Source organism: Zootoca vivipara, chromosome Z2 (genome assembly GCF_965207765.1).
Source record: "Zootoca vivipara chromosome Z2, rZooViv2.hap1.1, whole genome shotgun sequence".
Lineage (NCBI taxonomy): Eukaryota > Metazoa > Chordata > Lepidosauria > Squamata > Lacertidae > Zootoca > Zootoca vivipara.
Window position 1 is genome coordinate 38157789 of NC_142585.1, and position 24971 is coordinate 38182759.

Below are 24971 nucleotides of genomic sequence, written 5' to 3' on the forward strand. Positions count from 1 at the left end.
CCCTCGACAGGCGGGATGCGGGGGAAACGCAGGATTTCTCCTGCGTCCCCCCCGCATCCCGTCCGACACACAACGGGGATCGTAGGGGCTTCTCAAGCCTCTACAATCCCCACTGTGTGACAGGCGGGATGCGGGGGAAACGCAGGATTTCTCCTGCGTCCCCCCCCGCATCCCGTCCGACACACAGTGGGGATCGTAGGGGCTTCTCAAGCCTCTACGATCCCCACTGTGTGTCGGGGGAGGCAGGCAAGACGCGACAGCGGGGGAACGTCTTCCCCCGCTGCTGCTTCTCGCCGCTTCTCGCCGGCATGGGGCTTGGCAGAGGTGGGGGAAAGGCGCAGGATCGTTCCTTCGCCTTTCCCCCACCCCGCCGGACAGAGCTGGATCTGACGAAGCTTCTGAAGCTTCGTCCGATCCGGCTCTGTCGTTGGCAGCAGCGGCGCTTGCTCTCTTGGCTCGGGGAAGCGCCTGCCTGCTTCCCCGAGCCAAGAGAACAAGTGCCACCGCTGCCACCAGTTCCCCCCGAGCCCATAGGAACGCATTAATTGACTTTTAATGCATTCCTATGGAAAACGGTGCCTCGCTAGACGAAATTTTCGTAGGACGAATTGAGTCCTGGAACGAATTAATTTCGTCTAGCGAGGCACCACTGTAGTACTATTATTATTATTATTATTATTTATTTATTTATTTATTTATTATATCATTTCTATACCGCTTTATATTTTTAAGGGGGGGAAATCTCAAAGCAGTTTACAACATGCATTGGAACTACATTAAAACAAACAATTAAACACATAACAATTAAAACAGTTAAAAACCAGTGAAAACAATAAAATCACAAGTTCAATTCAGGAGAAGGCTTGCCCAAGCAGGTGTGTCTTCAGGAGCTGGCAGAATGCAATGCTGATGGGAACCTCTCCTATTTCAGCAGCAGGGAGGGCACCTACTGAAAACATTTTTGTTTCAGCAAACTACACTGATACATAGAATGTTGACATGTGTTTTAATATGTTTTTTAGCTTATTGTTAATTTTAATTATCTTTAAAATGTTTTTAAACACTGTTCTTAACTTCATTATTGATATTTTATTGTTTAATTCTCTTTGTATACCACTTTGAGGGTTGTTTTCTTTAAGCAATCAAGTGGTTTTTAACTTTTATGGGGGGAATTCAGTAGGTGTCCAACTAAACTCTACTTAGAGTAAGCCTATTGAAACTAATGGCTCTAAGTTAGCCGTGTCCTTTAATTTCAGTTGGCCCACCCTTGAGTAGGACTAACGTTGTGTACAACCCATTGAAATTGCTTTTGTAGTTGGTTCTTTTAATTTCAATATCTTTTTTCTTTGTTCTTGGGTTTCTTTGCTTTTTCTTTGCATGGCTGCTCTAATTGTTTTTGTTTCCTCCATATTATCATTGTTGATCTTCTTGAGCCCCATTTGGTGTAAAAGTAGGGAAACCCAATAACTAAATAAAACATATATTTTAGGCTCAAGTATCTGCCGCCAGTTGTGAAAAGAGATTGGAAGCACTGCAGCGAGAACACAACTCTCTGAAACAGGAGTATGAACAGCATAAGCAAAAGGTATGGTCTGGATGTTATCACATGTGGGCATTAGAACATGAGAAAAGGGGTAAGCAGACCCCCAGGGTTTGGGCATTTCTTCAATGAAGAAGAGAATGCTATGTGATGATACAGATATTTCAGCAACTGGAAAAACTGGAAATTGATGTGCAGAGATTGTGGGGTCAGCAGCCTGGTGCCCATGGGTGCACGAATCAGTACCACCTATGGCTCTTGGGAAAGGTCTTAGTAAATATTCCCAACAGAAATCCCCATTGCACAAAAGTGAGAGATTGGTTCCTCTCCCTCTCAGTGCCTGGTTGCAAATGCGCAGCCTCTCCGACATCGATAGGCATGCCCGCTTCAATGTGCCCATGTTTATTTAGAATTCGTTGCAGAGCAAACATATGTCTCTCGACAGATGATTATTGAGGTGGAGGAGAAAAGCCAACTTGTGGGCCACTTGCAGGAGAAAGTGACCATCCTGGAGAAGCGCTTTGAAGGGAATCTCTCTGGTGACGAGCATGTCCAGGAGCTGCTCAGGGAGGTAAATGTGGGGTGTTTAGAAGGGGTTGCAAGAGTGTTGTGCTTTGAGGGCATCAAATCTTTTCTTGCAGTCCATTCTTCCATCATCCATGAAGATGTTCTTTAGGGCTGGGTACCGGCCTTGTGGAAGCTGCTGAGCTTTCACACTTCCAGTAAAATGCCATTTGTAGAGACAAGTGGAACTGGCCACAAATGTTGGCAGTGTGGAGTGCTCCTTTGTAGTGTCTCAGCCAGCCAGCCGTGCCCTCCTCTACAGTACTCCCTTCCACCCACTGCTGACAACTAGTATTCTATGCTCACTGAACTGGACTGTTTTGAGGGGTTTGTTTTTCTCCCCCTTAGGGTTCCCCCTGCTAAAGATTTTGTTGATGTTCCCCCGAGCCTACTGATACAACTCCCCTTTCGCTGAATAAGCAACAACACTCACCACCTGAAAATCAGTAATAGAAGGATGGATCTTTTAGGTCCTTCCTGCTGCATCATGGGCTAATGATACTTTCTGGTCAGAGCCTGCCTTTAAGGATTTTGATAGCATGGGCTCAGTTCATTCTGGATGTAGAGCATGGTCTTCTCGCACACGGGTAACTAAAGGGGGGGGGGCTGCCCATTCTGATGGGTCTTAAAACATCAATCAGATGTGAATTCAGCTTAGCAATCTCATTGTCCTCACTTGGTTTAGGTTTGGCATAGCCCTAATTTTTCCTTTGAGTGGGTAGTGAGTATTTACATGCCACCCAGGAATACTAAATACTATGAGAGGTTTGGCTGGCATTAGACCAGATTTTTGTTTTATGTCCAAGTGTGAAGAACCTTTGGCTCTCCAGGCATTTTCTGCACTACAACTCCCATCATCCACAGCCACTGACTGGGGTTGATGGACATTATAGTTGACCACTATCTGGAGGGCCCAAGGTTCTCTACCACTGTTTTATTTGTTTGCAGTTTTTGCACCCGCCCTTTAGCCCCTGAAACTCTCAGAGCAGCTTTAGAAAAGTCAGTACTAAGACAGGCTCTGACCTCAAGGCTCACAATCAAGAAAAGAGACGGCACATGAGAAAAAAGGAATGTGAAGGAGGAAGAAGCAAACAAGCTCAAGCACAAGTTATTCAGGTTGCAGTTCTTCAACTTACAGCCAGTGTCAATAGAGGTTCTGCTTGTCTTGCCCTTGGTAAAAAGTAGGCCCTTCCTTGAAGCTTTCCCCACCCACATCATTCAGATCCAGGGGCAGATCTGGTGACAGCATCAAGGCCAGGAAGACAGGACAGTTCCTGCTGCACAGTTCTTCCCTCACATAGCTGCCTACTTGACTTCTAGGAGCACAAGAACCTGCCTCATTTTGAGTGAGACTGTTGGTCCATCTGGCTCAGTGCTGTCTACACTGACTGGCAGAGGCTTTCCAGGATTTCCAGCAAGAGCATTTCCCAGCCCTAGCTGGAGATGCAATTTAGGATTGAACCTGGGACCTTCTGCAAGACAGATGCTCTGCCACCAAGCTACGGCCCTTTCCCTCCTTTGCTGCAGCATTTTCCAATTCTATTACAGTTTTGGCTGCAGACTTTTAATGATGTCATGTAGAAAAGTCTTGCTTAATGATTCTCTGTTTGTTTGCATGGTTGCTGTGTACTTTTATTAATTGATTTGCATTTTTGTGTATTCTTTTTTCCATTTTGTTGCCTGCTTGAAGGGCCACCAAGTTGTGAGACATCAACACATAAAAGCCATAGTAGCAATAATAATAGTAGTCATTGCATTTTCTCCCCGTTCTAGAAAAGTGCTCTGGAACAGAGACTGGAGGAGGCCAGGCAGCAGCTTTCAGCTGCACGGACAAGCCATGCAGAGAGTTTAAGTCTTCTGGAGACTCAGGTACACAGGGCAGGATTGCTTTCTGAAGCCTGGGATGGTGCTTGGTGGTTGGTGAATTTCAGCCTTCTCATACTTTCTGGGGTGGGGGGTTCCTCTTGGCTTGGTCAAGCCAGGGACTCTCTTCTCATGGTTTTCAGGACCATTGCTCTGCCCTGGAACGTGTGATGTAGTAGGAATAGAGTTTCTCTGAGCATGTGCTGAGTGCCTTTCCTTGGCTGCTGAGTATCTGCAACCAACCTTTTATATATTTGGAGGAGATGGCTTTCAGGGCAAGCGGCAGCCTTTCCAGGCCACAGCACCTGTTTAATAAAAATAATAATAAATATTTCTGATCTAGGACTTGGTTTCAGGAGGAAGGTGTGAGTGAAGCACATGTTCAGGGAATGCACGAAGTGCTGTGTGCCCTGGGCTGTATCACTTTGGACTGCTTGTGGGGGCAGGAATCACATCTTTTAAGCGCTCCCTCACCCCTAAAGGACGAGCTGTAGCTCAATAGGAGTGCATCTGCATTGAATTTAGAGGACCCCCAGTTCAGCCCCCAATATCTCCAGGTAAGGTTGGGAAAGCCCCAGTCCTGAAATCCTTGAGCCAGAGGCGTTGCAAGGTCAGGTGGTACCTGGTGCAGAATTTTTTTTGCCACCCCCTCCCCCCACATAAACGGCTCGAGGTAGACTTGGGAGGCTTGGGAGTCAGCGATGATACCTGGGGCAGTCCACCCCCCCACCCCCCTTCCTAACCCTTCCTACACCCCTGACTGTAAGACCCATTGGACGTAGTTGAACTTACTTCTGAGTAAACATATAGGATGGCACTTGCAAGCTGACCCAAGGGACGTGTTCCTGTAGATCACTCACATCAAGTAAAATGGATGTACAGTCGTACCTACCTCGACATCCGAACGACTCGACTTCCAAAGGTTTCGACTTCCGAAGTCGACAACCCCGGAAGTCTTTTCGCCGCGCATGCGGTTGGCGCATGCGCAGAAGCACAAAATAGCGCTTCACGCATGTGCAGAATGGGCGCTTCGACAACCGAAGACTTTGACAACCGAAGACGGCCATGGAACGGATTGTCTTCGTAAGTCGAGGTACCACTGTATAAGGAACTTACTACCGAGTAAGGAGTCGATCTTGAAAGTGGCCCAAATGCCATCCCCAAATCATCCCCCTCCCTGGCATTCCCCACAAAAAACAGAAATTGAGGGCTTCCGCTGAATTGGGTTGTGCCAGTTCTGGACCTGAGAGGGTGCAGCCCTAAGCGTGCTTACTCAGAAATAAGCCCTATCCAGCTTGGCTATCAAGCATCCTCGCAGTGGGATCCTATGCATGTTTCCTCCCTCACTGAGCATGACAAGGGTTACTCTCTAGCAAGGCTGCATGCAGCCACATCCCATGCGCATTGATCCACCAGTGAAGCCCTATTCAGTGCCATGGGATTTCTGCCCCAGTTGTGATGCTTACTTAGGATTGCAGCCTTGGGGTCCTCCCAGCTCCCTTGCCTGCCCGCCCCCTTCATTCCTAGTCCACATCCATCCCTCGCATATTCTGTGCCAGCCGCCTTGGACTATTTTCTTTTGATCAGCTGTCAGAGTGGGGATCTCCTAAGACAGTCCCTTCCAACCACTTCCAGCTGTTAGAGAAAACTAGGCTCAGAAAACAATGGTGGGTTGCGGTGGGGGGGGGGAGAGAGAGAAAGAGAAGCCTTACTTTTTTAACTTGAGAAAAGCTTGCAAAATAAATATTTGGACCAGGGCCATGGTCTTGTGGAGCTTTTGGGGGGGAGTATTGGGGGCCCTTCCCCCAAATCTTGAGTACACTTGAAACCCTCATGCTAAAACAAGAAATCAAGACTTCAAACCAGACGTGATTACTCAAAGTTATTAATATTATTAATTGCCTCTGAACTCAATGGGGTTTCTTCCTTGGAAAGAGGCTTTGGATTGTGGTTGTGGTCATTTGAATGGGACTTGCCCCTAAGTAAGGTTTGAGTATGGGAGAGGGTGGGTTACTCGTGCGTAAAGCCTTTAGTATGAATACTTATGGCTTGAGTCCAAGCGTGTTTATTCTGAAGTAACCCTGCGTGGATTGGGACTGCTTCCCACATAAATTGGCTGGAAATGGAAGCCATAGGCTGCAATCCGCTCAGATCAATGGCAGGAGGAGAACCAAGGCTCATTCAGCACCAGCAAGTTTGGGACGGGAGACTGTCAGGAAGCTGCTGTAGATATTATCATTATTATTTATAGAGAGTGTTTCTTTGCTGCTCTTTTCGCGCTGCCTGCTCACTCCTGTTCGGAGCAGCCGCCTTCTGCCCGAGCCGCTGCAGAGGTAAATGGAATGAGCTGGTTGGTGCCAGGAATGTGTGCCCCTTCCTCCGGGTGGGGCTGCCTGGAACCCCACCAGCTGAAAGTCATTACTGGCCGATTGGCAACTTGAGGAGCAGACAGAGAAGGCAGCGGTGGTGGCAACTCTCAATGGCAAGAAATACCTTCCCGTCCCAACAATTATCCAGGACTAGGGACAGACAGATACTCAGTTTCTTAAAGTGAGTGCTTTCTCCCCTTTAACTTAAAGTGAGGGCTTTCTTTTTTAAAAATGAAACAGACCAGGAGATACCAGTGAGATGGAGCCGGGTGCTGCCTTCACCCCATTTCATCCCGCCATCTTACCCCACCCCCCCACCCCCCGTCGAGCTTCCTGGCACCATTCATAACTTCACACTGAGGACTCCCATGCACGGGAGAAAACTCCTTATCCAATAGCGAGCCAGCCCGCACCTGCCGCTGCATTCCATTTCGAGCCCTTTTGCTCGTGGCTTACCAGACATGGGGGCGCCTCCCCCCCTTCTTGTCCCGCGATCAGTCGCTAGAGGAAGCAAATGGAGTGTCCCCCCTCTCTAGCACACGCCTCCTCTCTCTCCTTCCCTTCCAGGATACACTGTAGCTTTGCGCTCATCCACCCAGCCACGGCGAGAGAAGGCTTTCTGGTGCCATTTCCCGCGCATGCGCACCTACTCGCAAGGTCCCGACGCCAAAGGGGGGGTGACATTCGGCACCCCCACCTCCCTGCGACTCCCAAGCCTACAACAAGTGGCAAAGCGGCAGCAAAGCACTGCTCCTTTGCCGCTAGCTGTAGGCTTGGGCATCACGGGGGGGGGGGGGACTGAATGTCGCCCCCCTTCAGGTTGGTACCCAGGGCAGTCCACCTGCCCCCACACTCCCTTGCAACACCACTGCCTTGAGAACTGCTGGCAGTCAGTGCAAATAATGCTGCAGTTGGTGGACGTAGCTTGTTATTTAATTCAGCCATTTATACAGAACTGTGAGGACTAGAACCTTCTTTATTTTCAAGGGAAAGGCCTTAGCTTTGTGGTAGAGTACGCCTTGCATGCGGAAGGTCACAGGTGGTTCAATCCCCATCATCCTCCAGGTAGGGCACGAAGAAACTCTCTTCCTGAAACCCTGGAGAGCCAATCAGGGTAGACGGTACTGAACTAGATGGACCAATTGTCTGACTCTGCACTTCCCATCTCTCTCTATTATTATTAATAATAATATTAATATACTGCCCTATCCCTGCAGGTCTCAGGGCGGTTCACAAAATAAAATCAGAATATAATACCACAAAATATATAATCAAAATAAAAACAACAACAATCTAATAACACCCCTCAACACTTTTTTAAAAGGGCATAGGAAGTCAATCAAATCAAAGACCTGGTTAAAAATGAATGTTGTAGCCTGGTGCCTAAAGGTGTAAAATGAAGGCATCAGGCGTTTTATTTATTTTTATACCTATCTCTATACAGTATCTCTATGTAATTTTAAACTGGATTCTGTGGTTTTATGGGGGTGAGGGGAGAGGGGTGTTTAGGTCATAATAAACATTACTTCACTTGCTTCAAAATGTGGCTGGTCAGCCCCTCTGGATTTGGGGCTCCTCCTGCTTGTGCTGCCGAGTGAGGGCTTGGACCTCCACCCCAAAGTCCTACCGTAGCAGTACTGCTGGCCCTATTTTCTGTTGTGGTCCTTGGTGGAGGAAGGGAGACCCACAACATTCAAACATGGGCTCCTTCATGGTACAGCCAGTGAAAGCTGTACCCTCCAGTTCTCCTGGCTTTGGGTCATTGGTCCTGTCTGTTGCCTCCTAGATTGACAAACTGAACTGCCAGTTGGCTGAAAGACAGGTGTGCCTAAGCATAAGAGAGGAGCTTGTGTGGAGCCTTCAGGAAAGTAGTTCACCACAGGTAGGGGCCAATCACATCAGCTGGTCTATATCTCGTTCCTCTTCCCCAAATTGGGAGGCAGGCTGGCTGGCTGGGGTGGTGTATACATAGAATCAATTGTAGAGTTAGAAGGGATCCAGATGGTCATCTATTCCAACCTTTTGCAAAGCAAGAATCTTAACCAAAGCATCCATGACAGGTGACTGTCCATCCTTTGCCACTTTTTGTGTTTAATCATTATTTTAGGTATGAAAGGTGTGCTTTTTTGGGGAAAAAATTATGCAAGATCCCTCCCAGATGGGCAAGGTATGCTTTCCTAATTTGATGCAATTCGGATCAGCGGTTATGATGAAAGGCTGGGACATCCGGACATGCAGTGGGAACATTTATATATATATAGATTGGTTTAGAAAAGTACATGCATTGTCTCTTTTTTCAAGTTGTACAAGTCTTTCTTACATATCAGTTACATTAGTTGTGAGACATTTGTGTATAGTATAAGGTTGGGGGAGAGGAGAGGTAGGGTGGTGAGGCTTATATTCTTTTATATAGTGTACTTGTGGGGTTTTGTTTCAGCTGGGTAGGTTCTCTTTCTATTCGTTTATTACATTACCTTGGTAGGGAGAAGTATTGGGGGGCAGGGTGTGGTTGTCTGCAGTGGGGTTTGCTTGCATTTATGGGGAGGGGAGGGCTTGTTGGTTCAGATAAGCCAGATTGATTCATATGCTATCAGTGGATTCTTGTCGTTGTCTTGTTGGGCTGTGTATGTGGTAAAGGGGAGCCATACTGGGGTGAAGGCGTCCTCTTCTATTTGTCCCCATGTCAGTTTCAGTTTATTGGATAGCTTTTCTAGTAAGGCCGTTTCCCATACAATTTGATACTATTGGCCCATGTTTACTTCTGACAGGTCTCTCTAGTGTCTGGCTATGGGGCTTCTGGCTGCTGAGAGTGGGTGGGTTATGAGTTCTGTATAATGTGGGTGGACATTATAATATTGGAAGATGTTCAGTAGGGCCAGTTCTTGGCTGAGTTCTAATACCTGTTTAGTTATTTTCCATATCTCTTGTAGGACTGCTGTCCAAAAAGGGTTGGATTTTAGGGCATTCCTATCACATGTGGAGGTATGTGCCTGTGGAGGTGCAGCTTCTCCAGCTTCTTGGTGAGGTTCCAAAATGTATCAGCGCTAGTTTCCATGGTGTTAAGTACCACCTGTAGGTGAGTTTCAGAGTGAGTTCCCTTCTTTTGGCTGATATGGACTTAAAGACCACATTCTAGTCCATTGGGTGAGGTTAATTTCATAGCCTATGTTGTGCTCCCTTTGTTCTTTGATTGCATCAAGAGGGATTGTGGGATTTTGGTGAATTCCTTTTGGGTATGCAGGTGGGAGGTGGTAGTGTTGAAGCACATAGCCTCAGTTTTTGCAAAGTTTACTTGTAGGGCCAACACTATTGTTGAATGTGTTGAGTTCTTTGCTTATGATGATTGCTGTGTTTATGGGGTCTGGTGTTATGACCATCAGGTCATCTGCTAAGAGCCCTAGTTTGTAGGTTTTACCTTTTATTTCCACACCCTTGATATCTGGGGCTGCCCACAGTAAGATTGCTAGGGTTTCCAGGGCCAAGATGAATAGGAAGGGAGACAGTGGGCATCCTTATTTGTTGCCTCTTTAGATTGCTATAAGGGACCCAGGTGGCGCTGTGGTTAAACCACTGAGCCTAGGGCTTGCTGATCAGAAGGTCGGCGGTTCGAATCCCTGTGACGGGAGGAGCTCCCGTTGCTTGGTCCCAGCTCCTGCCAACCTAGCAGTTCGAAAGCACGTCAAAATGCAAGTAGATAAATAGGAACCGCTACAGCGGGAAGGTAAACGGCGTTTCCATGTGCTGCTTTGGTTTGCCAGAAGCGGCTTTGTCATGCTGGCCACATGACCTGGAAGCTATACGCCGACTCCCTCGGCCAATAATGCGAGATGAGCGCGCAACCCCAGAGTCGGTCACGACTGGACCTAATGGTCAGGGTTCCCTTTACCTTTTTTACCTTTAGATTGCTATAGTATTGGAGTCCATATTGTTAATTCTGCATTTTGCTGAGGTTTGGGGGTACATTTGTTTGAGGGTTTGTAGGAAGTTGGGGCCAAATTTCATGTTAGTTAATTCTGCTAATAGCTATTTCCTTTCTAAGCAATCAAAGGCTTTAAGGATGTCTAGGGACATGTCTAGGGATGTCAGTGGGAGTTTGGTCATTTTGCTGTGTTCTATCAGATTTAGTAGTTCCCTAATGGGGTTTGTTATATTGCGACTAGGGACAAAACCTGCTTGGTCCAGGATGAGTAGTTTGCATAGGAAGATTTTTAGGCTTTTAGCCAGGATTGATGTGAATATCTTGTAGTCTTGGTTTATCAATGAGATTGGGTGGTATGATTCTATTTTGAGGCTAACTTTGAGTGGTTTTGGGATAGAGACTGTTTTCGAAGAGGTCCAGCTTTGGGGGGTGGGGGCTCCTTTTATGATTTCACTAAATGTGGGTGGCTGTGTTCTGTGTTGTGTCAGTTGTTACAATGAGGCAAAACAGGAAACCCCGTTAGTACTTGATTCCTGCTTGTGGAAGATTTGGATACATGGGTGTAGGTTTTTTCTTTGGTTTAGGGCCTCTTGTGATATATCCTGAAAGGCCAGGATGGGTTCTTCCCCATATCAGAGATGGGTTGTATTTCTGAGGTTGTTCCATATTTCTTATTTCTTTTTGTAGCAGGTAAAGCGCACGATGATGTCTCATGGAGGAGTGTTGGCTTTCGGCATGGGTCTTAGAGCTCTGTGTGCCCTTTCCAGATCATCTACTTTGGGATTGTGGTTTTTAGCCAGCGTACGATGAGATTGGCTGGGTTTTTGTCCTTCATTTTCTCTGGGAAATTGCAGAAGTGGATCCACTGCAATCTTCAAGGGTTGCTAGTTTAATTCTCGCTTCCATGCTTTCTCTTGGTGGTGATCCTTATCAGCTAATTTATTTCTCAGACATGTGTTTTCCTCCTAGAATTGCTCTACTTGTTTTAGTTGCATCTGGTTTTCTTTTTCTAGAGTGGAGATGTGCCAGTGGGGGGTCTCCACTTTGGAGGTCAGGTTGCTGATTATTGTCTTCATGGGAGTAACTGTGTTCTTCAATAGTTCTGCTAGTTTCAGTTCCATTTCCTTCAGGTCCCTTTTTGTTGTTGGGCAGTTGTCATCCTGGGGGGGATGTTGTGACTTCCTTGTAATTCAGCACCTCCTTGGTTAGTGCCATCTTGATTGTCTTGGTGGCCTTTGTCTGGGATGTGCGCTGTGTTCTGTTGAAGTAGGGAGATGTTGTGGTTCGGTGTTTTGGTGGTAGTAGTTGTTGGGTGTTGTGGAATTATAGAGTTGTACATGCGTTGTTGATTGGTGGCTTTCTTCCCTGGTTGTTGCGTTGGGCACCTCTGGTTCCCCCCCCCCATTGTAGCGGTGGCACAGGGACCAGCCAGGCAGCGTAGTTAGTGCTGGTCGCCCTCAAGAGCTCCATGTGGCCTTGGCACTTGCCATCTTGCCTCGACAAAAGTCCCAGGTGTTCCCATCTTATACTTGTGCATCTGGTTATTCCTACTTAAGTGCAGAAGCTTACACTTGTACCTATTGAAATTCATTTTGTTAGTTTGGTCCCAGTTCCCCAATCTGTTAAAGTCACTTTGAATCCTGTCTTCTGTGGCATTAGCTACCCCATACAGTTTAGTGTGATATGCAAATTTGATGAGCATCTGCTCAATTCCTTCATCCAAGTCATTTATACACTGAACAACAACAGGTCCAGGACAGAACACTGCAACACCCCACTTGTCACTTTTTTCCAGGGTGTTGAAGAAGTTCCATTAGGGAACACTCATTGGGTTCAGTAATTTGTTTATGCATTTGAGGTGTCAGAAACCCAATGAAAGAATTATTTATTTATTTTATTTATTTACTGCCTTAATATCCCACATTTTCTCCAAGGAACTCAAGATGGCGTACATTATTCTCCCCCTCCTTATTTAATCTCCATAAGAACCCTGTGAGGTAGATTATTTTGAGAGGCAGTGACTGGCCCAAGATGACTTAGCAAGCTTCATGGCCAAGTGAGGATTTGAACCCCAGTCTCACAGGTCCTAGCCCAACACTTTACCTGCTATACCACATTGGCTTTCAAAGAAGGTTCTCTCTGTGTTTTTTTTTTGTAGGTGAAAGATCTAGAACATGCACTACAGATTTCTAATGAGACAGCAGCAAAAAGTAAAGAAGAGATGGAAGAGAAAGAGCTGCAGATCCAAAAACTGGTGAGTTTAGGGTGGCCTAGCCTTTGGCAGTGCTTTTCAGGATGTGAGGGGGAAGGAAAATACTTACAATAGCTCAATGTTCCTACTTGACTTGAGAGCTTTAGTAGAGACACGTGAGCAAGGCAGGCCTGTGGTCACTATAAGGCATCCATAGGCAACTCCAAGATCTTACTCTGACAGTGGAACTGGAACTGTTAGCAACACCACGTGATCTGCATTTGTAGGAAAATGATATTGTAGTGTGGCAGCACTCGCACTTTTGAACTCCCTGCTCACTGATGTCAGACACGTGCCTTCATTCAAATCTTTTTGACACCTGCTAAAAACCATTTTGTCAAGGCAAACCTATTCTAGACATGTAGTATATTGATATGTGTGATAATCTGCTTTTTAGCTTATTGCTGATTTTGATGGTCTTTTGAAGGTTTTAATTCCCCCGACCTGATGATTTCATTGTTTTATTCTTATTGTAAATTGCTTTGAGCATCACTTTTTTACAGTCAAATGGTATAAATTTTGTGAAATAATAAATGAACTACCAGGACCCCCATCAGATGTCTGCCCTAGATTCCCCATTTAGATTATTTTCACCAACACTTCCATATTCCACCATGCCCAGAGTGATGCATTGTGGGAAATGAAAATGGCACCTCCCAGATTGCAATGCTGCTGCTACTACTGCTGCCTCCCAGTTTGTAAATGCTCCAGGGCCCACTCATGTAAGAAGCGGCCCATCAGAGAGTTGGGTTTTTTGTTTTGTTTTTGCCCTTCCTGCATCCTATTCGAGTTGCAGAGAAAGGCATTGTGGGTTTTTCAGTTTGCTTGTTTTTCCTAAGGTTCTAGCCCTCAAGAATATAGGGGAGAATCTGGAAGTGTTTTGCAGGCTTTTCTCATCCCAAACTTTCTAGGAGAATGGTTTCCTGTTTATTTCTCAAGCCTCACAATAACATTCCCCTCACCCAGGGAACCTGTGGCCCTCCATATTTTAAATCACAAATCCCATCATTCCTGACTATTGACTGTGCCGGCCCATGACTGATGAGTGTTGGGAGTCTGACAACTTCTGCAGAAACACAGGCTTCACACCCCTTCCCTCCATTCCTCACTCTCTGCCTTATTGGTTCTGACCAAAGCAATTTACAGATCTAAAAACAGACCTGAAAAGAATTTAAGAATCAAGCATGTGAATGGGAGTAAGCCATTTGAATTAACATATATAGATATATGTTAAGACATATTCATATAATTTTATTTCATCACAGTTTTCTGTTCTGAGCAACCTGCAGAGTTGATGGAGTTTCAATACTAGATTCTTCCCCCACCCCACCCCTCTCTGTCACCCTGTCCTTTCTTAGCAGCGAACAGATCTGCAGCTGGAGAGAATCCAAGGGCAGGAAGGCCTCTCCACTGTGCAGCACCAGGGCACAGAGCAAGTTGGGAGGCTGCAGGAGCAGATGGCAACCTTGGAAGCTGCCCAGGAGACAGAAAGGATGGCTGCGCATCAGACGATGGTGAGTCCTGCTCTCTTTTTCAGAGCAACTGTCCATCTTCTCTAGCCACTTTTGTTCTTTTCTTTAATAAGATTTTATTAAAGCTTTTCATAATACAATATAATTTTTAAAAAAACAAAAACTGGAAGTGGAAGAGAAAGAAAGTTGCAAAGCCATCTCTCAAAGGTAGATCTTAACCCTTGTCTCACACAAAAAGGGGTGGACCCTCAACTAGGAGCTTCCTTTTCTTCTCCCAACCTCCCTCCATGAGAGATCTTCCTTTCCCTGCCCCATCAGCTTCATGTGCGTACAGTAGAGGACAAAAAACAACAACAGCAGCAGCAACAAGAAACCAGAAGCAAGAGGAAAGAAGAGAAAGAGAACAGGAATATAAAAATAACAAAAGAATGAAAAAAGTTTTTTTTTTTTTAAAAAAAGGAAAGACAGAGAAATAAAAAGGGCTTCCAATTATCCATCTGTATCTCTCTCTATATATATATCTTGAAATATTCCAAGTATTCATTCCAGGTTGGTACCCAGCTGTTTCTCCTCCTGCTAGGCGATATTTTCTGAGTCTGGATCAACAGTAGTCTTGCTCCAGTCCAACATAACTTTACTTCCAGTGTTGAGAAAGAATAAATCATTGATCTTTATTCCTACATGAGTCCAATGTTTTGTTCTGTTTTTCATTCAGAGCCAACTGGAAAAAGAAAACGAAGAATTGAAAGGCAGATGCAAAGACTTGGAAAGCTCCTTAAGGAAGCAAGAATCTGAATTGGAAAGGCTAAAGGTATCTGTGCTCTTAACATTCACATCCATCCAGCCTGTTGGAAACTTGTATCCTGCCTTTTTTGGGTTAAGCAAAAGCTATGCTACTAGTGCAGCAGAGAAGAGAGGGACCCTGAACCTAAACATGCTAGCTTTGACAGCCAGTTCAGTCAACTTGCAGATGTTTTAATGGGTTTTGTTTTGCAAATGTTGCTAGCAGATTGTTGCAAAGGCTGCCTCTGTGAGCCGGCATCCTTATATACCTGAGGTGGGGAGCTGTGGAGCATGGGTCTGAAAGCTGAATGCAGCCCTCAGTGCTCTGTCTGGCCCTCAGAACTGACCCCAGGCCTCACTCCACACTGCCCCACTTTGCCCCCTTTCAAATATTATTGCTGTGTAAGTGAGGGGGTTTTGTATGTTGATATAGCAGCTCAGGAGTAAAAGGTTAACTTCCCTCTCCCCAGCAGCATTGGCTATCAATATCAGTTCCTTGGAAAAACTAAAATACTTTTTAAAGCATTTGAAGGGATGAGGGGGAGAATGAGGTGTGTGTGTTAAGTGTGGCTACACCTACTGGTGACTTTGGCCCTGTCCACCACTGGCATGCAGCCCTCAGAGGGTGGGCAAAAGGTAATGTCACCTTGAAGGTCAGAACAGTAGTCTACCCTGAACTGAGATTTCTGCTTTCTGTTTCTATCGTCTTCCTTTGATTAAAATGGACTTTGATTGTGAGAAGGGTAAAAAGAGTAATGTATGGTATTGTGTTGTTTTGAATGTTTGTATGTGTTTGTTTGATATTTTTAAATGTGTGTTAATTGGAAAATTTAATAAATTGTTATAAAAAATAAAAAAATAAAATGGACTTTGATTGCATCCACGGTTACTTAGAGGAGGCCCATTGAAATTGACGGATATGACTTAACTGGGGTCTATTCTAGATCCAGCGGGTGGTGCAGTGGTCTAAACCACTGAGCCTCTTGGGCTTGCCGATCGGAAGGTCTTGCAGTTCGAATCCGTGTGACGGAGTGAGCTCCCATTGCTCTGTCCCTGTTTCCGCCAACCTAGCAATTTGAAAGCATACCAGTGCAAGTAGATAAATAGGTACCGCTGCGACAGGAAGGTAAATGGTGTTTCCATGCACTCTGGCACTTGTCATGGTGTTCTGTGCGGCAGTAGCGATATAGTCATGCTGGCCACATGACCCGGAAAGCTGTCTGTGGACAAATGCCGGCTTCCTTGGCCTGCAAGGCAAGATGAACGCCGCACCCCATAGTTGCCTTTGACTGGACTTAACTGTCAAGGGGTCCTTTACCTTTACCTATTTTTGAGTAGAACTTGGCTGGATACAACTCTCTGCCTTCCTTTCGTTTGGGATTTGGTAGTCAGTTTGCCAAGGTAAAGTAGGCAAGTATTGTGGTTGGGAATGTGGCCTTTTCCACACCACAGTGCATGGGTTTGGGGAGTTTTCTCTCATTCTGAATCCACCATTCTCTAACCCCAGGATTCTTACTGCTTTGCAGGCAGAATTGAGCAGAAGCGCTGAAACCACCCAAGCCCTGGAGGAGACGCGAGGGCAAAGGGAGCATCAACTGCAGCAGGAGGTGGGCTCACTCCTTTGGCACCCCACAGTGGGTGTAGCTGGCCTTGTCTTCAGGATTGGCCATGGCGGGAGGCTGCATCTGAGTTGTCTGCTTACTGGGTGTGACCTTCATCCCAGCCATTCATTATGTTGATATTGAGAGGTCAGATCAGAGCCAATGCAAAGAAATTAGTTCTGGCCCACCACAAATGACTGCAAATCAGGCAGTGATAGGGGACCATTTTGGAGATGGGCAGGTAGTCTCCATAATAGCTGACAATCTAAAATGGATGCTTTTGTCTTGACTTTACGGCCTGGGTTAACTTAACTGTTCCTGGTAACCAGTCATTTCAGTGACTAAGAAAAATCCCCTTCTGATAGAGTCCTCCCCCACCTCTTTGGTTTTGCACCTGCTCCCTGCTGTTTATGAAGTGGGGGTTGTGTTTGGACAGAGCTTTTATCCAAAGCAGTGGCTTTGGGGACCAGGGCTTGTTCTGCTATGAAGCCAGAACTTTTCACCATAGAAATCTGTCACACTTCTTCACGGAGGCTCTGGAGCAATTTTTACCTTTGATCCTTCTTCACCTGTTACATATTCCTCTAGCTCCAGCAGGGTGCTGTAGAAATTAAGTCTGGAAATGGTGGGTTCTTACCCCGCAGATTTAGGAAGATACAGAAGAGGTGTTGATTTACGTTTGGAGGTTCAGCAGAGTTAATGGTACAATCAGGATTAATCAAGACAAAGAGAATTTTGAGGAGAAACAGCTTAGAGAGGGGAAAGGGGTTCCAGATATTTGGGGGTAGGGGGCAGTGTAGGGGAAATAGATGCTTGGGTGAGCTTGTGAGAGGAGTGGGGGGAAACATAAGAACAACCTGCTGGATCAGGCCAGTGGCCCTTCTAGTCCAGCATCCTGTTTCCTTAGTGGCCAACAGATGCCTATGGGAAATCCACAAGCAGGACCCGAGCACAAGAGACCTCCCCCCTCCCATGGCTTCCAGCAACTGGTATTCAGGGACATTACTACCTGCACAGCCATCGGGGCCAGTAGCTATTGTTAGCCCTCTCCACAGGTGCCCTGTGTTGCTTGCATCTCACCCGTGAAAGTGTGAACAGCCTTTTGTCAAAAAGCACCATGTGTTGAGGTGAGATCAGGGGAGGAGGGGACCTTAACTGTTTTAGATCCGAAAGCAAAGACAGGAAATAGCCACAAAAGCTCATTGTGCAAATGTTTCAGCCAGCCTGGTGCCCTCCAGATGTTTCGGACCACAACTTCCATCAGCTCAGCCAGCACATTGGACTTGAAGTCCAAAACATCTGGAGGGCCCCAAGTTGGCAAGGGCTGACATTTGTCCAGTGTCATAGTAGGTAGCATACGTGGTTGTCTGGACACTTCTGCTTGTACATGCTGTTACACCAGATTTTGCACAATAAGGACACCATCTTTGGCTGCCATCCTCCTTTTATAATATAGCACTCCAGCGCCCAGTGTAAAACAGCCCTCGAGTGGTTCCAGTGATGTTAGATTATGATAAACATTCATTTTGGAATGTCTGAAAAGAATGACTGGGAGCTACATCCCATAACTGTCCATGGCCTCCCTTTCCCCCCCTGGTGGCTTAGCTTGTGGATCTGACTGTGCTGTTGAATGAGAAGGACCTGCTTATTGCAGAGAAAGCAGAGGCACTTCTGAAAGCAGAGGAAGAGCTGAAGCACTTAAGGCAAGGTAAGACCCAGCAAAGCTTCATTTACTTGCAGCAAGGAGGGTGATGTGGCTCTCCAAGTGCTGTTGGCCATGAATCTTTTGCTGGGTGTTGTTGGGCTAGTCGTTTCCCTCTCAGCCTAGCCTACCTTGCAGGGCTGTTGTGAGGATAAAATTGGGGGAACAGACTGAATGCTTCTTTGACTGAGTGCTTATTGATTAATGACTGCATCCCACCCTCTCTTCCCTGCCTCTAAACTGGTTTCCCTTTCCTTCTAGACTACGATGCACTTCTGCTGCAGATGGACCAGTTGCAGTCCAGCCTTGAGTTGTGCCAGCACCAGGCCATGGAGACAGAAGCTGCGGCAGAGAAACGGATGAGTGCTTTGCAAGAGCAGCTACAGTACCAGCAGGAGCGCCTCTTAGCCAGCGAGAAGCAAGTAAGCAGCTTCCCCCTCCTTGGGCAGGGCGAGCCCTTAGCCTTTCTAAAAGCAACACTGTGACTTTTCCTCTTGAATGTTCCTCTCTTCAGTGCTAGAACACTGCAGCAGTGGGGAACCTCCAGCCCATGGACCTCCCCATTTAGTACACTGGAGAATTTCAGATTTCAGCCAAACCATAATGTCATTAGGGGGGAAATGGGACACACACACACACACACACACACACACACACACACACACACACACACACACCAGTCTTGGTCTGCTGTCATCCACCCTCCTACCTACTTCCTTACAATTGGGGACAGGAAGGGCGGGAACAACTCAGTGTCGCCTCCTTAGTTTTTGTGTTGCCTTGGCAGAACTCAACAAAGGCAAAGGTGGAGCCAAAACTAGAATGTGTTGACTGTGGCTCCACCTACTGTGACAGATTTTAAAATCCCAACAATTTTGTTTTCTTTTTTAAAAAAAAACTGACAAGTTTCCAGCCTTATGGATGCAAAGATGCACTTGAGTTTGTGGGCAATGTCTGATGAAATCTCAGAAGCCAGAAGGGTTGCTATGTAAGATTTCCATGCCCTTTATAAATCCTTAACACTTCCCATGATTGTGGAAGCAAAACACATACGTGTATATGCAAAATAAACACAATTTATGCAGGTTTTCGGAATTTGGGTTACCTATCACAGGTGCGCTGCTTCTACCTTAAGCTTTCTTTAATCTGTTTTGGAGGTGCCAGCACAGCCTTTTGACCCATATTGGCTGCTTGTAGCTTGGTGCAGCTATTATTCCTGTGGTTTTGGTGCTTGCTTATCTCTTCTCACCCACCCTGCCCCTTCATATGTGGCCAGGAGAAACCTACTTGTCCCAAGTCTTTTCAGGTTGTACACTAGCTCTCTTTTTGTTGCCTCTCTGATCTTGCTAAATCCAGCCCCTGTTTTTACCTCATGCTAGGCTGCTACTTTAGAACTGACTTCTGCAGCCCTGAAAAAGCATCTGTGTCCCTCTGAAGATGGGGAAACAGAGCCAAACGGGGAGGTGGCTGCCACTGATATTGTCCAGCTCCAGAAGGAAAACAGAGACATGGAACAGCAAATCGCAGAGAAGAACAAGGTGTGGGTTTAACTGTTCATAAGCCTCTCTCCTACTTTCCCCCTGCTTCCGGTTGTTTCTGATATACCTTGGTTGTTGAACAGCTTGACTCCCAAACAAATTGGCTCCCGAACGCCGCAAACCCGGAAGTGAGTGTTCCGGTTTACGAACTTTTTTGGAAGCCAAACATCCAATGTGGCTTCCACAGCTTCCAACTGAGTGCAGGAAGCTCCTGCAGCCAATCGGAAGCCGTGCCTTGGTTTTTGAACAGTTCCGGGAGTCCAAGTCAAAACAATACCACCAGCACCCAGTTTAAAAGGCCATACATAGGTTGTTTAATTAGCCAAAAGCTTGGGAGAAGAAGGATGTTTTTGCCTGGCACCTAAAGATATGTAATGAAGGTGCCAGGCGAGCCTCCCTGGGGAGAGCATCCCAAAAGTGGGGAGCCATTGTGGAAAAGGCTTGATAGTTGAGGTGAAGTGGCTTTTACTGATGGCCAGACTTGTGAACTGACGTTCTCTCCCTACCCTTTCTCCTCTGGTAGACAATAAAGCAGCTGCAGCAGAGGATGGCAGAGCTGAAGAAAACCTTGCAGAAAGAATTGGTGAGTTCAGCTTATGCTGAATGGCAGTCTCTGTCATTATCATAGGGACTAGTTTGGTGTGTGTCACTGTGTGCGCGTGTGCATGCCATGATTTTAGCATGCAAAGGGGGGGGGAGTGCTGAATTTGGTGGCAGAAGTAGAATTCAGTTTCTTGAGGATGTCAATTTCCCCAAATTTTATTGTAAAGACAAGTTTCTAGCACTTATGGGGATGAATATATGCATCGGTAATACTACTGGTGTTTTGGAAGCCTGAGTGGTGACCTGAATTTTCTCAAGTGTTGTTGGGGACTAGCTAGCATAACTGGAACAAATGATCCAAATTAGTGAGCGCTTGCTGTGAATGAGCTGCCCAGTTTGCATAATTTATGGAGGTTACTATAGTCGCCCGGGGGGGGGGGGGCGGGCAGAATTTAATAGTGTGGCATATATGCAGCCCCAGCAGGGCCCTTTTGTTTCTTGCTCTCCAGAATGGCCTTGGGGGATGTGAGGCCTGGCTTCAGGAGTGTTGGACATGACGGCTTTGCCTGTCCCTTAAAGCTAGCACTGGCTTTTGCCCTTTTCAGAAAATGCGACCCGATGGTGAGGTCCCTGAAGTCCCCACTGCTGCCTTGACTGTAACAAACAACTCCGATCTGAATGACTCCCGAGAGATAAACTTTGAGTACCTTAAGCATGTGGTGCTAAAATTTATGTCCTGCCGGGAATCAGAGGTAAGAAAAACATGTTTTACTGACAATGCCATTTTAACTTGTCCTCATCCTCCTGCCCCGCCCTCCAGTTTCCTCCCTCTTTATTTTGCTTTTGGCTGTGAATCAACATGCCTCAGGTAATAAGTTCCATGTGACTTCCACTGAAGCTGAATCAAATGTGAAAACATAAGTTCAAATTCAGAATATTTTTGCCTGCCACCTTGATGAAGCATACATACAAAATTAACCACAGTAAGCTAGTACCTCAGGGATCTCAGCTTGGAACACAGAAGTCTAGTCCACTATTTTCTACTATATATTTTGGAATGTGGTTTGTCCATTTGTTCTCTATGGATTCAACCACCTCTCCAAATACCACATTTTTCCGTGTATAAGACACACCTATGTATAAGACTACCCCAATTTTTTAAACCCCAAATTAAGAAATTAAGTTGTTTAGCTTTTTTGGGGTGGGGATGGGGGAGGTCACTTTTGCCAATCGCTCACCTGCCTGCCCGCCACTGCCAATCGCTTGCCACAGCCACTGCCGATTGCACATTTTGCCGCAGCCGATCGTCTGCCCGCTCACCGCCACCAACAGCCCACTTGCCACAGCCGCCAATTGACTGCCCGCCTCGCCACAGCTGGTAATCGCCTGACCAGTTGCCGCAGTTACAGCCAATCACCAGCAGGCCTTGCCGCAGCCACCAATCACCCACCCAATCGCCGCTGCCAATCTCCTGCTTGCTGCTGCCATTAACTGCACATCCCCCTTCTGCATTCACTATCTGTGTATAAGACAACACCCAATTTTTGCCTAATTTTTTAAAAGCAAAAATCATCATCTTATGCATAGAAAAATACAAAACCATCTCCAAACACAGTACAAAGGTTACTGAGGTGGAGGCAGCAGTCCTTGTCAGTATTTGCCATTTCGAATCAAGATGAAGGGTTGAAACATCACTTTGGACTCTGTCCATTTTTTGGCATAGATTCAGTGCCTAACTCAGCAGGAGGGTTCCCAATGTGGGGGCAGTGGACTTTGTCACCATTTAGATGTCATTTTGACTCAAGATGGCAGATCAGATTAAACCTTAATAAGCATTAGGTTCCCCCACAACCCACACAAATTGATTTGAGACCAGGTCATTGTTCTCCAGGTCAGGTCAGAGCCCTGCGTTGCTGTGTGGATATGTTTTTGTGTGTGCACATAGCCCCCAAACTCACAGCAGCACCAGCATTTCCCACTAGTAGACACTAAGAGTGACAAGTATTCTTCTCTAGCTAGTTGGCTGTACCTCTGTGATCAGATCTGTAAGGGGTATACATAACAATCCATTGCGACTCACCAGCTATTGCATTTCAGGCATTCCACCTGATAAAAGCCATGTCTGTGTTGCTAAACTTCTCTCAAGAGGAAGAAAACATGCTCAAGGAAACCTTGGAGTATAAGGTAAGACTTTGCTTGAACTCTTACAAGTTCACTTGGGCATCTTCCGTCATTTGATGACCCCTATATCAAGGGATAGCTTGGATGCGTGAAGCAGGCATTGTGGGTCTATGTGCCAGAAATGGAGCTTTTGTTGCAGTCCTCCCATCACATGTGCTTTGTGAATCTTCTTTTTTGATTTGGGTCTCAGCCACATTGCCATTAGCATTACAGGGTGCATGCATCAAGTATATTTATTTAAGCTCAGTATATATTTAAGTATATTTAAGTTCAGCCCTTTTTCTAATGTGCTTGTGAATTGCTGCTGCTACATGGCAATGGGTCACCTAGTCCTAGGCCATATCAAGGGTATGCAGCTCTTCTTTGCACTTCTATCAACTCCAGAGTTGACTTCTTTCCATGTATACATACATACAGTACACTGTTCAGAAGTCCATGTCCTGGTGCCTCCTCTGTTCTTCCTGGCTGCTGATGGATTCTTGTATCTGTCCTCAAAGACCCATGCTTAATTTTGTCTGTATTGCATTATACTTAGATTGCCTCCCTGTCACTTTTCTGCATTAGCTTCACACCCCAGCCTGGCCTAGTAATAGCTTTTCAACCTATATATCTTTGTGGAATCTTTCAGGGTATCAACTTCTTGCTCCCCATTTTTGTTCTGCTGGGACTTTGCAGATGCATATAGCTTTATTCAGATTTTCCACCCTCATTTGTCCCTAATGTTTAGCTGCTCAGTTAACGGTGTGTCTTTTTTTGTGTCCTTCTGCCAGATGTCGTGGTTTGGGTCAAAACCATCTCCCAGGGGCAGCATCCGACCCTCCATCTCAAGTCCAAGGACTCCGTGGTCGTGAGTGCCCCTCCCTGACCCAAGGATGTGCTGCCTGCCTCCAGCTGCTTTTTTTTCTATGAAAAGGATGCTGCACCCACCAGCTGAGGTGGTGGTGTCTTTATTGCTGTCACCACAGTATTTTTGTACAAGAACTTTGAAAAATTGTTTACAAAGCTGTACTGTAAAAGGAGTGTCCTTTGCTGCAGCCTGACACCCCCTCTCCCTATTCCATCATTTAGTGATAACAAATGGCCCTAGCTTCTGAGGCCTTGTGGAACCCAAGCGGTTGTGTTTCTGGTGGCAGGAATTAGCAGCATGGGGCAGCTTCTGTCACAAACAGAAATCCGAGTGTCGTATGTCGAGGAACAAGTGCATGTGTCTGTGTTGCACTTACATCATTCCAGAAAGTGTAGAAAACCTTGCTGGGGTGGGGTGGGGATGGGGAGCAATTCTGCTCTCAGACTGATAACATCTCCCTTTCTTCTCAGAACTGCTTCACCAAGGCTGACTGAAACTGCTGGTGCATTCACAAACAGCCCCATCTGCTTCAGCCCAGGGCCAGCTTTATTTTTCTTAAAAGAAAAATGATTAAGTGGTCTTCACAAAGCTTTCATGTACTTGCCTTACCTTTCTAGACGAACATAGCAGGTTGCAGAGCAGAAGGAGGGTGGCGGCCTCTCATTTTTAAAGTAAAAACAGTAAGGTGACGAGGTTGCTTTGAGAGAACATTTTCTGTTTCACCTCTAGCTGAATTTGCTTGCAGGGAAGGGGGCGGCGGAGAGCTGCAGGTGCATCAGCCTCTGACATCATATCCTAGCTCCATTTCAGCAGCAACACTAGCAATCCATGTTGCTTCTTTTAACAGATGGGGAGCTCCTCACATAATCACAGTTAATTTTTTTTACACTATTTGAAGGTAGCAGTCAGTTTGGCTCATTAGAAAGAAGAAACGAAGTACATGACCTTGCTTAAGAATTCTTTTTTTCTTTAGTTATTAAACCAAACAAAAAAGCCCTCCACACCCACCCACCCCTATATTTTTTATTAACCAGTCTATGTAAAGATACTGTCTATTCTGTACAGAACATCAACCATGTTAAGAGAGCAGTTTTAATATTTTGCAGTTTTAATATTGCCACTGCATATTGCTAAGCTACAGTATATTTTTGTTTACAAAGTGCTTATTAAGAAGAAAAAATCAGCCATGGTGGAGTTGGTTTTTCTTAGCAAGAGCACAGCGTAAAATTTCTACTGGTTGATACTTTATTGTATTTTCCCAGAGTCACCTTTTTTTAAGGTATTGTAAGGAAACCCTCTTGGGCAGGACTCTATAGTAGCCTTAGTGTTGAATTCTTTTAAGGTATCAGAGCAGGAATGAGGTGTGTATATTCATTCAACGGTAGCAACCAATGCACTTTTTCTCCTTGTACAAAGAAAACACAAACCACCTTTGGAGTGTATGTAGAAAAAAGCTTTTATGGACACTTGGGAAGTCCATTCATTCTGTGTACATATGGACTGTATTATGTAATGGCTTGTAGAGTCCTAATTGTGGTGCAATACATTTTTAATTAAAACTTGAGGCAACTTAATTATCTTCGTGCTTCATGGTATATACTTAACGTAGCATTGGAGGTTCCAAGCCTTGCCTAGGGTTGCTTAATGGAAAAGTTTTTCACTGGGCATGTGGAATTAGTTCTCTCTTCTCTTTTTAAACATAGAAGAGGCAGGCTTTGTCTTCCTGACAATGTGAACAGTCCTCCTGCCATCTGTCTCCCCATTCAGGGTTAAAAACCCCACATCACCTTTCCTGCCA

The 24971-nt window shown here is 45.8% G+C and overlaps 1 protein-coding gene across 14 annotated transcripts in view; it reads left to right on the forward strand.

Annotated features, from left to right (window-relative positions):
- GOLGA1 (golgin A1) overlaps positions 1-24747 on the forward strand; it is a 38042-nt gene extending 13295 nt beyond the window's left edge. For 4 of the 14 annotated variants that reach the window (XM_035112863.3, XM_088664860.1, XM_035112859.3 and 1 more), the window contains 15 exons: positions 1490-1585; positions 1986-2111; positions 3878-3973; positions 8123-8218; positions 12414-12509; positions 13865-14020; positions 14694-14789; positions 16288-16368; positions 17968-18070; positions 18326-18486; positions 19444-19602; positions 20126-20185; positions 20751-20897; positions 22243-22329; positions 23097-24747. In XM_035112863.3, coding sequence (XP_034968754.1) covers positions 1490-1585; positions 1986-2111; positions 3878-3973; positions 8123-8218; positions 12414-12509; positions 13865-14020; positions 14694-14789; positions 16288-16368; positions 17968-18070; positions 18326-18486; positions 19444-19602; positions 20126-20185; positions 20751-20897; positions 22243-22329; positions 23097-23177 — 1641 coding nt within the window. In that variant the 3' untranslated portion in view covers positions 23178-24747. The remainder of the gene's footprint in view (positions 1-1489; positions 1586-1985; positions 2112-3877; positions 3974-8122; positions 8219-12413; positions 12510-13864; positions 14021-14693; positions 14790-16287; positions 16369-17967; positions 18071-18325; positions 18487-19443; positions 19603-20125; positions 20186-20750; positions 20898-22242; positions 22330-23096) is intronic. The other 10 variants (XM_088664861.1, XM_088664864.1, XM_088664856.1 and 7 more) reach the window with 5 other exon arrangements.
- Positions 24748-24971: the final 224 nt, after the last annotated feature.